Source organism: Bubalus kerabau, chromosome 2 (assembly GCF_029407905.1).
Source record: "Bubalus kerabau isolate K-KA32 ecotype Philippines breed swamp buffalo chromosome 2, PCC_UOA_SB_1v2, whole genome shotgun sequence".
Classification (NCBI taxonomy): Eukaryota; Metazoa; Chordata; class Mammalia; order Artiodactyla; family Bovidae; genus Bubalus; species Bubalus kerabau.
Window position 1 is genome coordinate 8340973 of NC_073625.1, and position 16293 is coordinate 8357265.

At 48.4% G+C, this 16293-nt stretch overlaps 1 protein-coding gene across 3 annotated transcripts in view; it reads left to right on the forward strand.

Moving 5' to 3' along the window:
- SLC20A2 (solute carrier family 20 member 2) overlaps positions 1–16293 on the forward strand; it is a 113899-nt gene that overhangs the window by 67192 nt on the left and 30414 nt on the right. For all 3 annotated transcript variants that reach the window (XM_055566991.1, XM_055566990.1, XM_055566989.1), the window contains 3 exons: positions 1430–1570; positions 2835–2920; positions 5921–6017. In XM_055566991.1, the coding sequence (XP_055422966.1) occupies positions 1430–1570; positions 2835–2920; positions 5921–6017 (324 nt within the window). The remainder of the gene's footprint in view (positions 1–1429; positions 1571–2834; positions 2921–5920; positions 6018–16293) is intronic.

Here is a 16293-nt window from a genome sequence, read left to right on the forward strand (position 1 = left end):
CTGCGGCCCTTCGTGAGCGTTTCAACAACTGTTTCTGAAGGCGATCTCTCCCCAGCTGATGCTTTTAATACTCCCTGCAAAACCTGATCTGCTTATGAAAATATCTGGAGTGAACTCTGGCCTAGAAAAACACGAAGCCTGGAAGAGGGTGGTGAAGTTGAGGTGAAAGGATACAAGCCAAAACCCAGGGATCCTCTTGACTCCTGAGGGTTAGCAGGCTTGGAGGGAACAGGCCGAAAAGGCCTGGCGGCCGGGCAGGGGCTGGGGGTTGGTGCCCAGTGTGGGGTTTGCTATCACAGTTGCTTCTCATGGGAGAGGCAAAAATATGAAAAGCAACATGGGGTTACACTCTTTTTTTTTTATTGAAGTATACTGACATGACATATTGGTAATACCAGTTTTAGGTGTACAACACTGTGATTTTTTTTTTTTTTTTTTTTTTGGCTGCACTGGGTCTTCATTGCTGCTCGGACTTTTCTCTAATTGCATTGAGTGGGGGCTACTCACTGGTTGTGGCTCGCAGGCTTCTCTATGCAGTGACTTCTCTTGTTGAGGCGCACAGCCTCCAGAGCGCTGCTTCAGTAGATTCATGGGCTTAGTTTCCCCTCGATATGTGGGATCTTCCCAGACCAGGGTCAAACCTGTGTCCCCTGCATTGGCAGGCAGATTCTTAACCACTGGACCACCGGAGCTTTCCTGGTGGCTCAGACAGTAAAGAATCCACCTGCAATGCGGGAGACCTGGGTTCGATCTCTGGGTTGGGAAGCTACCCTGGAGGAGGGCATGGCAACCCACTCTAGTATTCTTGCCGGGAGAATCCCATGGACAGAGGAGCCTGGTAGGTTACCGTCCATCGGGTCGCAAAGAGTCGGACATGACTGAGCGACTAAGCACAGCCTGGGACCACCAGGGAAGTCCTAACGCTGTGATCTGATGTTTGTATTTTGCCCTCTTTTGTATCGATTAGTATACATAGCCTGTCTCCAGTCTCCTTATGATGCAACCAAAAGATGTTACCTACAGCAGAATCCTCTCTGATACACGGCCTTTCCTGTTTCTCCTTGTTCATTGGTTCCAGTCTCCTGCTTGGTCCTGGCCATACTTCACATCAGAACTGACTCATCACCTGCATCCTTGCTTAAACGTGACAGAGTCAACTTGTAGCTGGCATCAGGCTTTTCTTTTTATACTGTCAAAGACTTTTGCTTGAATAAATCATCATTATCCCTTCCGTGTTGAAGAACGTTTCTAAAGTTATTTGAGTGGTTTCTGTTGGGACTTTGTTAAGAAACAATCCGGAGACAATTAACCCCAGTGAGGGGTGAGGAAGAAGGACTGTAATTTGGGTTTCTTCCTTCTGTGGCGACCTAAGACACTGCACCGTGTCCCTGACTTTCCTCTGTCTTTGTCTCTTGTCTTCAACCCACAGGCTCAGCTGTCTGGCAGCTCATTGCGTCCTTCCTGAGGCTCCCAATCTCGGGGACTCACTGTATCGTCGGGGCCACCATAGGGTTCTCCCTCGTCGCAATTGGTACCCAAGGTGTGCAGTGGATGGAGCTGGTCAAGATTGGTAATTGGCATTTTCTTTTACGTATAAGAAGGAAAGTTTACATTTTCTAGAGTAAGTGTTATTAAAAGTTACCATTATGTTTTTTCCTTTAAATGTTCATGTATGCTGATAATACATTTTCCCTTAAAATTTCTGTTAGCAAAGATGGTGAACTGTTAGGCGGTTTTCTTTGTTTTAAACTCCAGGTGCTCTTATCAAATGCCGCATTGTCATTCAGCTTTGAAAACCAGTGTCTTATGTGCTGTTCACAGGGAGTTAAGAAATTTACCTGGTTGAAATCAGTTTGTAGTCAGAGAAAAGCTGTGGGCCTTTGTCCAGGAGTCAGCGTTCCTGGTGATGGGGAAGTATGGAAGTGAGGTGCTCACCCCCACTGCATCCAGGAGTCCCCCCTTCCCAGCCTACCGGGTGCTCCTTCTGCACTGCGGGCTGCCCAGTGGGAACTGTTTGGAGAGGTCTGACAGCTTGCTTCCTGCCTCTGACTTCTTCAGCAAGAGGAAAATCCATCAAACCCCATAAGTACCCACATGCCGACTGCGAAAAACACTCTCTCACCCACCTCCATCGTCTTATGAATCATAGTGGCCTCAGGACCCCTAGCCTGAACAGACCCCTGACCTGCCAGTCAGGACACAAATATCCAGAGAACTCACCTGATCCCAGGAAACTCAGATGAACTCCCCAGAAACGCACCTGAGATCTTCAGAAGCTCACCTAAGTTCCCCGACTCCTGAAACAGGGGTTCAATTCTGGCTGCACTTTAGAATTACCTGGGACAGCAATAAAGATATCAGTGCCCAAACCCCTTTCCAAACCTTTGAAATCAGAATTCTGTAGCTGGAGCCGGAACGTTAACTGGTTTTTGGAAACTCCCGCAGATGTTTCTAGTGTATGGCCAGAGGCTGCGGAACAGTGCCAGGCTGCCCTTGGAATATGAAAGGGACGGGGCCCCCTTTTCAGCTAGCCCCGCAGCTGGCACAGGAAGGGGCTCAGTGGGAATCAGAGGAACCGTCTTCAGAGGCCAGAGCTGGGGTGGCCACGTGTGTGGTGGGCTGGAGGAGTTCATGCTTGTTGGGGTGGGGTTTGTGTCTGAGGGTGGTGACCCCCATGTGGAGGTCAGTGGGTTGTTGAGTTCTGAGTTAAAGGTGAATAATTCTAGGAATGTTTGTTAATGTGTATGCTGTATGTTAGTTACTGCTTTTTATGTAAATAGGACCTGAATTGTGTAGAATTTTAACATTCATTAGATTTTCTTTTAATTATTCAGTTGCTTCTTGGTTTATATCTCCACTGTTGTCTGGTTTCATGTCTGGCGTGCTGTTTGTACTGATCAGAATGTTCATCTTAAAAAAGGTAAGCGAGTTTATTATCTTTTTTAGTTAAGTTTTAGAACTAAGTTTGGTTCTGCTCAATAAAAATTAATAGTGAGAGGGCTCAGGGGGATAATTACTAAGGCACAGCCCCCAATGTTGGAATCAGACATTATTATAAAGCAGGCTGAGGACTCAGGTGGAGTGCCCGGGGGCCCCCCGGAACCAGGACTGGACTCAAGGTGCCCTGCCCTGTGACTTAGTTCACTGGTCAGCATTCCCGGGCACTAATGCTCACACCTCAAAAAGGAAAGACAATGGTTTTGTGACTGGTAAACAGAATAGAGTGAGATAGTGTTACGATTTTGAAACTGCCCAGCACTAAAAACAACTGGAGAATTTTTTTACCCAGATGGAAGGTATCTTCTGTTTTCTAATGGAGAAGGGAAGCATGAGACACTGGATTTTTTTTTTCCCTGCCCTTGAGGACAAGATAAAAAGAAGGAACTACACCTATGGGGGTACATTTTTTTTAATCAAAAATAAAATGAGATGAAAATGAAAACTTACTGAGATCAGTGTTCTAGGGGAATGTCAGGGGTTGTTGCAGCGCTTTCTAAGCCCTGCCGCTTGCCCTTGGTCACTCGGCACACGCCAAGCCCATTGGACGTGCCTGCCTTGAGCTGTGTCCTTACGTGGCTCTTCTTCGAGTCAGGCTGAGGTCTCTTGGGTAATCGCACACTGACCATCCCTTCTCCTGGGCTCCTGCTGTGCCGGGACCTGTTAGCATCTTGGCAGGTGCCTGGTAAGCCTCCCCCTTTTATTTCTGCTGCCCCGGGCATCCCTGCCAGGCGGGCTCCTGCCCCTCCTCTGCCCCCAGGTGTCCCTTCCTAGGAAGCCACGCCTCCCACCCCAGCTTCCACTGGGCTCCTCCCTTTATGTTCCCACAAGCTCCCTGCCTTCTCATCACTGCGCTCTCACATCGTCGTGCAGGGATTTATTTCCTGCTTGGCTCCCTGTTCACTCTTTGTGAGGTCTGTTGAGAGTGGACACCGTGACTCCCTGTTCACATGTGTAGGCAGCGCCCAGCTCTGCCCAGCCCTTCCGAGCCGCCGGCTGAGTGTCTATTGAGAGAGAAAAAGGCTGCTTGGACGGGTGACAGGTGATGGGTGGATGGAAGGAAGGACAGAAAGGAAGAGGAAAGGAGACGGGGCTCGGTGAGACCGCTGTCATCGTGTGTTAAGAAGAGGTTCTCTGAAGACTTCCCTGTGGTCCCGTGGTTAGGAGTCCATGCTTCCAATGCAGGGGTTGAGGGTTTGATCCCTGGTCAGGGCACTGGGTTCCTGCATGCCTTGTGGCGAGGCAAAAAATAAAAAGAGTAGGTTATTTAAGAAAACATAAGGTGATTCAGTTACAGCACACAAACAGAAGACTTTACACCTTCACAAGTTACCAGTTAGGAGTCTATCTTTAGTAGCTGTTGTCCCCAGAAAAGAACAGTTTGGAAGCAGAGGTGGTAGGCATGTGAGCATGTGGGCATTCTGTTTTTGGTTCAGCCTGGGTTCCTGTCCCGGGTCCATGGCAGATCAGGGGGCAGCATGCTCCTCCCAGGCCCTGCCCGCCCCTTCATACCTGCCCTTCACCTGCCAGCCTCTGAGCCTGGCTGGGACTCCCACGCGGCTGCATCACCTCCCACCCCTGCTCTCAGTGCTCCTTACACTTCACTTCCATTCACTCTGGCCTCCTGACGAGTGCTGGGGGCCGCTAGAGACATTCTAGGCGAGCTCTTGATGCGCTTATGTTCCGCTGCTGCTGCTGCTAAGTCACTTCAGTCATGTCCAACTCTGTACGGGCTTAATTTCTACACGTCTGCATTTGACAGTAGGAACCTTTGAGACAGTCTCTCCTGATCCTGACTTCCGTAGCTCACTTCAAGAGGAGGGCATGGCAGCCCGCTCCAGTATTCTAACCTGCAGAATCCCATGGACACAGGAGCCTGGTGGGCTCCTCATCAGGGTCGCAAAGAGTCGGACACAACTGAAGTGACTTAGCATGCACATGTGCTACCGATCCTGACTCTGTAGCTCTCATCAGTGTTTAGACCAAAAAAAAAGAAATGTTTAGACTTGATTTTCCTGTAATAGGGTAGGTAATAGATTCATATCAATATACAAGAGTGTTTTACACAGTCATTAGAAAGTAGCCCCTTTTTGAATTATTTAAGCAACACCTACATGCGAGTGCTACATTGAGTTCCCAGTTCATATTTTTGCTTCAGAATCCTCTGTGGATCCAAACCCTCAAACTCGACATTTTTCCTCTGTAAACTCTAAATTTCTAATATTCTCCCAGGTGATATTTTGCCTTAAACATGTGCAGTACTGTTCTTGTTGAAACGTTAGATTTAGGAAATGTTGTACCAGAAGCCTAAGGTTGTTAAAAGAAAAAAATGTTTTCTTAGACAAAGAGCCCACAGTTCTTTTCAGTGTGACAGTTGAAGGTGAAATGCTCTACTTTGTGAAAAGATGTGGAAACTTGTAGCACGTGGTTCTATATTTACTTTATGTATTTCAACACAGCAGACGTGTGTCACAGAGTCACATAAAATCTAGTAGCAACGCCGTGGTGTTGAAGTCACTTGACTTTCTCAGGGCGTCCTCGGAGGGTCAGGCCTGAAAATATTTGTGGAAGGTGGATTTTAGGGGGCCAGCGTGCACATCGTTAGAATAGCGAGCACCCTGGGTTCTGAAAGGGGAGGCCGGCTTGGGGCTTGGGTCCTCGTAGCTGGCCTCACCTGCAGCCCTTCTCTGTCCCCAAGTGTCCCGCCAGCCCACGCGGTCCCTGTGCTTCGATGTTTCTGCTGGTCCCCGTGGCGGCCCTTTGACACAGCGCTCGTGTGGGAAGGATAGCCCAGGCCAGCGCTGGGTCTGGGGGTGCACACAGCCCAGGCGGGGCTTTCCCCGAGCAGCACTGCATGTCATCTTGCCCGCCTGCAGACACCCCCTGGAGTCCTGACCTGCCCCCTCATCTCCTTACCCCGTAGGAGGACCCTGTTCCCAACGGCCTCCGGGCGCTTCCCGTGTTCTACGCCGCCACCATCGCCATCAATGTCTTCTCCATCATGTACACCGGAGCCCCAGGTAAGAGCCCTCGGCCAGTGGGCGTGTGAGAGTCCAGCCTGGGTGGTGGACTTGGGCCTGGCGCTATTGCTGGCCGCCAGCCAGAAGTGCTTCTCGTGGTCTTTACGGAGCAGAGCGAAGAACAGGAGGCACAGTTACTTGTTTTACATATTCAAGAGAGGTGTGAAATAGAAAAGCCAGAGACTTGGGTTAAAAAAAAAAGACGATTAACATCCCCTTCCTGGTGCGGAGTCACAGGACGTGATGTGGCAGCCCGAACCTCCCTGAGCTGGGGGCCCGGGGGCGGGGGAGGAGGGGGCAGGTGTAAACAGTAGGTCCTCACCCCGGTCAGGGTTGGGGGGCTGCCACGTGTCCACAGCACAAACATCCACCCTGCATCCCCAGAACTCATCAGGCCAGTAAGTCCAGTCACCAGAGCTGTGCTGTTTCGTCCCCCAGATCCTCAAACCAGTGGTACTTCTGTTTTCAGAATTCCTCCTTTTCTTCCCATTCTGGCGGCCTGTGTTCTTTTTTTCCCAAGGGCTTGGGGTGGGGCCTGGTTAAAAGTCCCTTTCTTTAACCTTTTTAGTGGGTAAAATGCTTTCACGCAGTATTGGTATTCGCACACATCTCCGTGTTGATGAGCTCGTAGGGGCCTCACTCAGCATCTCCGTCCATGTCTCTGCGGAGAGGACGGTGGAGAGGGGTGCCCATTTCTCCCTGGGATGGGCCTCCTACAGCCGGATCCTGACACACCTGTCATCGTGGGGGCGTCCGGTCAGTGGAGAGGCTCGCAGTGGTGTTTTCCTTCTCGCTAATGTCCATTAAGGATTCATATTCAGTTATGGGCCATATCTGACAGAAATCTCCCTGTCTCTGTTGAAAAGATAAAGCTTCTGCTAAATGGTGCATCCTTACAGTCGAAAGCACCCTCTTCCGAAATGGGGGAAATCCTTATTAATTTCGCCAGCGGGGTTTTCTCAAGGCAGTTTTTCTCAGGCCTTAATAGCCGTATCTGACTGTATGTTTGTGTGCTTCATGCTCTCTGAATGGTTCTTTTTAATTCTATTTCTTTTTTATTTGTGGCTGCGCTGGGTCTTCCTCGCCGCGCATGGGCTCCCTCTGGCTGCGGCGAGCCAGGGCTACCCTGTAGGGCGGTGCCGGGGTTTGTCACCGTGCTGGCTTCTTTGTTGCGGAGAACGGGCTCTAGCTGCATGGGCTTCAGCAGTTGTGGAGCACGGGCTTCGCTGCCCCGAGGCACCTGGGAGCTTCCCAGCCCAGACCCATTACACCCTGCGTTACAGGCAGATTTGTTACCACTGAGCCACCAGGGGTGTGCCCCACCGCGCCGCGATTCATAGCACTGCGTAACCTTCTACTTGGGCGTCTTCTGAAGAGCGTTCAGAACATGGCTCGTACAGCTTTGAAGAGTTGAGGTCAGGGCTTTCAGATTTCAGGGGCAGGGGTGGGGGCAGCGGCGAAGCATCACACCTGCTGTAAGTTACGTGAAAAGTGCAAGGTAAGCGTCATGGTGAGCTGGAGAGAGGTGAGACCCTCGCCTCAGACAACAGCAGCCTGATGGCCCTTCCGGCTTGATCATTCAGAGTATGAAGTGTATTTATCAAAGGCTGTTTCCATGATCCCTTAAAAAAACAAAAAGCAGAGGCGGAGGCAGAGAAAAAGCAGTTCTCCGGTGTGAAGGCCACCCCACCCCAAGTCTGTGCATCTCACAAAGCTTTCGCGTGGTGCTGGGTGGGCCCCGGAGCACCAGGTGGGAAGTCATCTGGAGCAGAGAGATGACCTGTCCACCCGAGCACTTGGTCTTGGTTTTACTCAGCTCCCAGAGCCCAGGTGAGCTGAGCAGAAAGACGAGCAGCCGTTGATGACCAGACGGCTCCTGCGCTAGTTACATAAGAGATTAAACAAGGAAGGCGAGGGGCCCTTTGTCAGACAGAGTCCTAGAAATGGGAACTGGTGGAAATGAGAATCATTTCTTTCTAAATCCTGTATTTTTTTTCCTAGCCTCTATTTCTCTCTCTCCCTGGTTCTTGATCTGAATGTCAGAAGACCACAAATGTATGATTTTTATTAAAATTTGACTTTTTCTAGACTTACCTATTTTTTCCATCACTTCTTTTTCTCATCTATAAAAAAAATATTTTAATTTTTTATCTTTTGGCCATCACTTAGTTCCCAGCCCAGGGATCAAACCTGCATCCCTTACATTGGAAGTGTGTAGACTTAACCGCTGGACCACCAAGGAAGTCCCTGTTTTTCTCATCTTTTGCTGCAGTTTTATTGCAAATTCTCTAGAAGAATCAGATTACTACGAGATAAAATTATGCTACAAAAATTAAACTATATAATGAAAGAGGCAACCAAGGATAATATAAATACCTCATCGAGAAGTTTTGAAGAATAATAAAAAATAAATGCTTTTATTGAGCTGAGTTTTAAATGAATTAACTCTTCTAGGAAATCAGTAATATTGCCAACATCTCCTGACAGGTGGGAAACAGGCACAGTGAAGCTGGCTGAGTGCTGAGGCCATATAACTAGTGAGGCATAGAGCAGACTTGAAAGTGGGCAGCCTAGTTCCAAGCCCCCATTAGGGTACTCCGTTGGCACGTGACAGGCAGGGGTCAGACACCCAGCATCTAGTCCCTGGTCCCCGATGTCACTGTAAATGACGATCAGAATACATCGGCCTCATACATCCTTTCCTTTCTCCTCACTCTCTTTAAAGACAGCTTCCAGGGAGTTCCCTGGCTGCGCAGTGGTTAGGGCTTGGTGCTTTTACTGCCAGAGCCTGGGTTCAATCCCCAGCTGGGGAACTAAGATCCCACGAGCCATGAAGCTCAGCACCTCCCCCCCCAAAAAAAAGGCTTCTAATATATTTGGAAATTACGTGGTTTTGTATCTATTTAATGTCCAGGTAGTGTGAAGAGGGTGGCTGCCCCTTTGTTTGGGAATATCAGGAAGTCGGTATGAGAACCTTGGTGATGGATACTCACCTAGGAACACAGTCGACACTCCCCGTGCTGGGAGAGCCCATCGCTTCCTCTCCCCGAGCCTCTGCACCTCATAAAGGAGAGATGGGTGGGCAGGAACCTCTGTGAAAGGGAGGCCACGTGACAGGAGGTGATGAGGGCAGAGCGCTGAGCTCGGGGGCTGCTCACGATATGCTCAGGGGTCTGGGGGGCGCGGTTTCCTTCCCTGCCATCGGTCATCTCTTCAGCCTTACGTCTCCAGCGTGTCCTGAGTCAGCTGTCTCTGTCTCCCCACACACGCTGCTGTGGGAGCTTGTCCTTACTTGAAGTTTGGGGGTGAGGGGCTTTGCATAGGGAAGGAAGGTCAGGACAGAGGGTCCAGCCAGAGTCCGAAAAGGTCTTTGCTGAGGTCTTGCTCTGGGGAGTGTTTCTAGAATATCCATCCAGTAGTTGAGTCCAAATCCTATTTTTATTTAAACATTGAAGGTTAACTTCGCCCTTGAAACTAAGACGTTAATTCCATCCTGTCTCCTCATGCCAGCTTCTCTGCCATCTGCTGGGTCGTCTGTAGCCCTGGTGTCATATCTGGGGACAAGTGAGCCGGGAGGACCCAGTCCTCTGCCTCTCTCACAACTGGCCGGCCTTTCCGCCGATTTTGAGATTTAATCTTCCTAGTCCTTTTCTTCCTTAAAATGTTTCCATTCAATGTAAGGGGCCTTAGAGATAAGAGGAAAGAATGAAATGTTCTAACAAAGAGTGGTGGCATCAACCTAACCCTGTTGCAACTTTCAGAGACTCTGATAAGTGGCACTTTTCCCTGTGGAGTTGGACCCCGTGGGTCCCCATGGGCTGAGTCACGGAGCTCTGGTTTGACTTCTCCCTTCCTCCTCCCTGAATTATTTTGAAGTTGTTTATATCTTGGGCTTAGTTTGATTTGTTTTACTTTGTGTTTGACGTGACTTGTCTCAGAAGTCATCCTTATACTTCAGAGACCGAGTTAGCACTCTTCAAGAATTCTTTGCCTTTTTGTCCTTAAAAAAATAATTCACAAGAAGCAAAAATAACTTGAGGAAATAAAGTGGGTTGGGTTGGATAAATCACTTGGGTTGGGTTGGATACAAGCCTGAAGTTTATTTTTGATGAAGGGCTTCAGCTGGCGGGACCTGGTTTTTGTTCTGCCTTTCTAGAACAAATGCTGAGTGAGGCTCATGGCACACGGCTTTGTGGAGTCGGAGCAGACTAGCTAATGACACTTCCCACGTCCAAGTGTGGTCCCTGCACCAGGAGCATTGGCGTCACGTGGTCACTTGTCAGAAATGCAGATCCTTAGGCTTAGACCCGCTGAACCAGAAACACAGCCCAGCAGTCCAGGTTTATGGGACGGAGCGCTCGGGGTGACCTGATGCTTGTGCGTTTGGAGGGTCCCTGCCCTAACCACCTCTTTACCTATTGTTGTTCTTCAGTTGCTAAGTTGTATCTGACTCCTTGCAACCCCATGGACTGCAGCACACCAGGCTTCCCTGCCCTCCACTATCTCCTGGAGTCTGCTCAGATTCATGTCCATTGAGTCGGTGATTCCATCCAACCATCTCATCCTCTTCTGCCCTCTTCTCCTCTTGCCCTCAAGCTTTCCCAGCATCAGGGTCTTTTCTAGTGAGCCAGCTCTTTGCATCAGGTGACCAAAGTTGGAGCTTCAGCTTCAGCATCAGTCCCTCCAGTGAATATTCAGGGTTGATTTCCTTTAGGATGGACTGGTTTAATCTCCTTGCAGTCTAAGGGACTCTCAAGACTCTTCTCCAACACCACAGTTCAAAGGCATCAATTCTTTGGAGGTCAGCCTTCTTTATGGTCCAAGTCTCACATCCATAAAGGACTACAAGAAAAACCAGAGCTTTGACTATACAGACCACTTTATCTAATAACCCTAACCCTAATCCAAACCCTAATAATATGATCCTTTCACCATAAATGCTTTTATCTTATCACAGTCCTTATGTAAAGAGGTGCTCTTCAAAAGCCCTAACTCCTCACCAGCAGATGAATTCTCTGACTCCACCAGGCCTGGTTGTCTGGCTTCCCCAAAGTGGTCTGTGCCTGAGATGGGCTGCCTTCTCCTCCTCTTCCTCCCTCTCCCCTCCTCCCCTTTCTCCATCTTCTCTCCCCTCCCCCTCCTCCCTCTCCCCCTCTCGCCTCTCCCCTCCCCCTCCCTCTGCCCCCCACTCCCCTCCCCTTCCCCCTCCTCCCACCCCCTCCCCTTCCTCCCACCCCTCCCCCTCCTCCTTCTCCCTTCCTCCCCCTTCTCTATCTTCTCTTCCTTTCCCAGCTGCTCTCTCCCTCTTCTGCCTCTCCCCTCCTCTTTCCCCTCCTCCCACTCCCCTCCCCCTCCTCCTTTTCCCCTCCTCCCCTTCTCCATCTTCTCTTCCTTTCCCACCTGCTCTCTCTCCCCGTCCTCCCTCTCCCCTCCTCCTCCCTCTTCTTCCCACTCCCCTCCCCCTCTCTCCTCCCCCTCCTCCCTCCCCCTCCTTCTCCATCTTCTCTCCCCCCCCCCCTCCTCACCCTTCTCTTCCTTTCCCAGCCTCTCCCTCTCCCCTCCATGTCCTCCTCCTCTTCCTCCCCTAGTGGCAGCCCTTCTGGTCCAGCCCCAGGGAACCCAGAGCATCAGGCACCCCTGATGACTCAGGAGAAAGATCTTGGTTCCCAGAGATGCTCTGTGTTCTGTGTTGAATTTTTACATTCCAAGCTGTAGGGAGTGGGCGTTGGAGCTGGGGTGGTTCCCAGCCCTGGGTGGGGAAGGCCTGAGCTGAGAAGAGTCCAATTTCACTCAGAGCAGGATTCAGAACAGAGTGATTTGAACTCACTTCCTTCTCAGAACTGTTGTTAAGTAAACCCTGGTTTGAGAAAGCTAGTACCATATGCAGGGGGAAGAAAAATCCCAATTATAGGACAGATTAGGAAAGAGCATTTTGTAATTTCAAAGTGGTGCTTCATCTTCCTAAAGTTGCCCCAGGATTCCTCTTACCTAGGGAGCTCCTCCAGTGCTTTGAACATGTTGATCTGAAACAGAACAAAAACTAGTGACTCCATTTATCAGGGAAGGGAGGACTAGCAAAAAGAGATTCTTCAAATGAGGTCTGCGTGTGTGTGTGTGTGTGTGAGTTACTGTGGGAAAATGTCCGCAGTATACTGTTATGTGAGAAATGCAGGCCCAGAACAATATATACAGTACAGTCTACATCTACTAAATTTAAGGCAAGTAAAAGAAATCCACACTCTGCACTAGATGTTTGTTTATCTCTAGAAAATGCCTGGGAAGATACATACCAAATATTTATCAGTGTTTCTCTGGGAAGTGGGTTCAAGAGGGGAGGACAGGAGGCATTTTCATATTTGTACATCCTACAGTTTTGTATGGCTGATTTTTAAAAAATTTTTATATTATAGTGGAGTATAGTTGATTTACTGCATTGTGTTAGTTTTAGGTGAACAGCAAAGTGGTTCAGTTACACGAGTCTGTCTGTCTTCGGATTCTTTTCCCATGCAGGTTAGCGCAGGATGCTGAGCAGAGGTCCCTGTGCTGCATGCACAGGAGGTAGGGCGGGTGGATTATCTATGGCTGATCTTTTTTAATCTTGTATTATTTATAAAATTCAACCAGAGAAAGGGAGAAGAGAGGGTGCTGGAGAGGTAGGTGAGAGGTGTAAGGGACTAACATGGGCTAGAGCCTGAGGGGTTTGGAGAAGCTTCGTTTTCCCACAGTAACTAACACACACACACCACGTGGACCTCGTTTGTAGAATCACTTTTTACTAGTCCTCTCTTCACTAATAAATGGAGTCACTAGTTTTGGTTTTGTTGTAGAGCAACATGTTCAAAGCATCAGATTGTAACAGTGATTGTTGTATGTGAAAAATAAGGGCTGTACCAAAGTAAGGACTCCGGAAGACCATGAGTGGGTGTAACGGTTCTCTGTACTTCCTCCCCAAGTCCGTTGGATACCCTGATCTTCAGGGGGTTTGGGAGAGAATTGCAAGGATGCCTGAGGTTTGAGCTGAATCACTATTCATCATATCTTTGCTGTTCAGAAAATGAAAGAGCTGGACATGAAAGGCCATTGAGGGCTGGAGCCGGGCCTGGGCTTCCGCGCGCCCAGTGTGGGCTCCTGGCAGCCGCTCCTGGCCGAGGGACGGAGCAGTTCAGGCCCAAGCCGTGTCCTACTTTGCCTTCCCCGGGCTGCGGCCGAGCCTCAGCGCCCTCTTGAGCATCTTATCCGAGGATAATCTGAGACCCTAGCAGGAAGGCCATTCAGTACCAAGTATTTTTGTCAAAAATTTTATTGTAAAAAAGTCTACCTTGAATTTTCAGAAGGAAAAAAGTTTTCCCCTGAAAGTGCATTGATTGAAGGGCTTTTCTGTGCTGGATTTTTGCATTTCATTGATTTTTTTATCCATGAAACTTGCTTCTGTATATTTAGTACAAGTTAGAGCTGGGTCCTATAACTATTAGTCAGCATCTCTCGCATGAGGCTTTGAAAGTAAGTCCTGCTGCTCTTTTTTTTTTAATTGGAGCATAGTTGATTTACAGTGTTGTGTTTGTTTCGGGTGTACAGCACAGTTAATCAGGATTATATACACATGCTATGCTAAGTCGCTTCAGTCGTGTCCGACTCTGTGCGACCCCACAGACGGCAGCCCACCAGGCTCCCCCGTCCTTGGGATTCTCCAGGCAAGAACACTGGAGTGGGTTGCCATTTCCTTATGTACATATACTTAACACATATAATACATAATATGTATGACATATAAATACATAACTATATAAGCACATAATTTATAATATGTCATATATAATATAAATTATATAACTTAATGTATGATTATATAATTACATATTAAGCATATATTATATAATATACTTATTTTAATATAAATTTATTTTAATTGGAGGTTAATTACTTTACAGTATTGTATTGGTTTTGCCATACATCAACATGATTCCGCCACAGGTATACACGTGTTCCCACATACTCTTAATGTATATTGTGTATTATTATATCATGTGTATTCTTTTTCAGGTTCTTTTCCCTTTAAGATTTAACCTTATAGGTTATTACATAATGTTGAGAATAGTTTCCTATGCTATATAATAGGTCCTTGTTTATCTGTTTTATATATAGTAATGTGTATCTGTTGGGCTTCCCAGGTGGATCTAGTGGTAAACAATCTGCCTGCTAATGCAGGAGACATAAGAGATGCAGGTTTGGTCCCTGAATCGGGACGATCCCCTGGAGAAGGGCATGGCAACCCACTCCAGTATTCTTGCCTGGAGAACCCCATGGACAGAGGAGCCTGGTGAGACAGTCCATGGGGTCACAGAGTCAAGACCCGACTGAAGCGACTGAGTATGCACAGTGTGTATCTGTTAATCCCAAACTCCTGGTTTATTCCTCCCTCCTTTCCCCTTTATAAGCAGAAGTTTATTTTCTATGTCTGTGGGTCTGTTTCTGTTTTGTATATACGTTCATGCTGGTGTGTGCTCTTGATGCTCTGTTAATTTGCTAAATTGCTGGAATAGTTCAGTAAGATCCAGTCCCCATTCTGTTCCTCTCTCTTTCTCACCATCAGCAACTCACCCATCTTCCTGGTTCCTTTGCCCTTCGCCATCTTGCCCCACCCCTGGCTTTCTTCCCGTGTCTCCCGCCCCTCTCACCCTCTGATCTTCCATCCAGTCCTGTGACTCAGAGGGTGGCTCCAGAGCTTCCTGGCCACTTTCTAGGCCAAACCGATGGTGAAGGCGGTCGTGATGGTAAAGGTTCAAGAGGAGGTGACCTTGTGGCTCATTGTCCCCACGAAGCATCGTGAGCCTTGTGTGTAGCAGGCCTCAGCCTGTCCCTTTCAGGTGTGGGTCCTGATGCCCTCTGGAGCCTGTGTAACCTCAGTACAGAGATGGCCCAGAAGGAGCATGTGGAGCGGCCCTGCTCTGCCCTGCTGTGGGCTCTGCTTAGAGGGGATGGAGGAGAAGGGGGCCTGGGAGCAACAGTGTCCACTCGTTCAGACACTAATCTCTCCAGCCCCCGGGCTTCATGCCCCTCCCCCAGGATCCAGAGCTCACCTGTCTTAGATCAGGTTAAGGTAGTGAGGCCAAAGTAGCCCAAGTGTCAACTTCATCATCAGCTCAACCAGAAGTCGTAAAGCAGACGGGGAGGACTCTTCAAATGCCAGGTAGTTTTAAGCCGCAGTTGGTTTGATGTTGGTAATTAACAGTTACCATTCAGTTCAGCAAGAAACCACATCAGTGTGGTCCTTCCCCGTGTCCGGACACTGACACGCAGACACAGAGCAGAAGCGGGGAGCCCCAGCCACAGGCACGGCCGAGTGAGGTCAGCCTGAGTGGTTTTATAAGCAGCTCCAAGCCTGGATCCAGAGACAGAGCCAGGGCTGGGGCGGGGCTGCTGGCCGCCGCGGCGCAGCTCCATGTGGGGCCTTGCTTGCTGGTGTGTCCGGGTGCTGGAAGGTGGAGCCGCCTGGCTACTGAGTGTCTGCTCCCACCAGTGACCCTTCCACGGTGCCAAGGCTGGGTGATTCTGGTTCTTACTTTCCATACTTGTATATGCTAATCCTGACTCCCTATTTAGAGTATTAACTACCCATTCTCCCTCTTACCATTACCAAAATGTCTAATAATACCTTACCTGAATAATTTTCAGTTGATTTATACATATATATATATATATATAAATAATGGTTCTTGTCCAACTCTTTGCGACCTTATGGACTGTAGCCCTCCAGGCTCCTCTGTCCATGGGATTCTCCAGGCAAGAATACTAGAGTGGGTTGCCATTCCCTTCTCCAGGGGATCTTCCCGACCCAGGGATCAGACTCAGGTGTCCTGCACTGCAGGTGGATTCTTTACGGTCTGAGCCACCCTTACTTTTTATAGAATGGTTAACAGTGAGCAATTATATGCCAATGAAAAAAATAATGGAAAAAAAGAAAGTCAGTTTTATATTTAAAAAAAAAGAACAGTTAATAGTAACAAAGCCTGCAGCATTACAGGTTTATTTAAGAGCAGAGTTTTAAACAGTTCACTTATTTCAAACTTTAAAAAAACAGTTTAACAATTTACAAAAGTGTGTGCTTATTATAAATTTTCAAAATTAGCAGTATGAAAGCAGAAAGTAAGTGCTATAGGAGCCTTTAGCAAACAAACAAGCAGATACATAAACAGACCTGATTTTGCTTCCCAAATGACTGAGTTTCTGATTTTCAAGTTATTGAAATTTTTTTACAGTTTTTTTTTTTCTTTGCCTT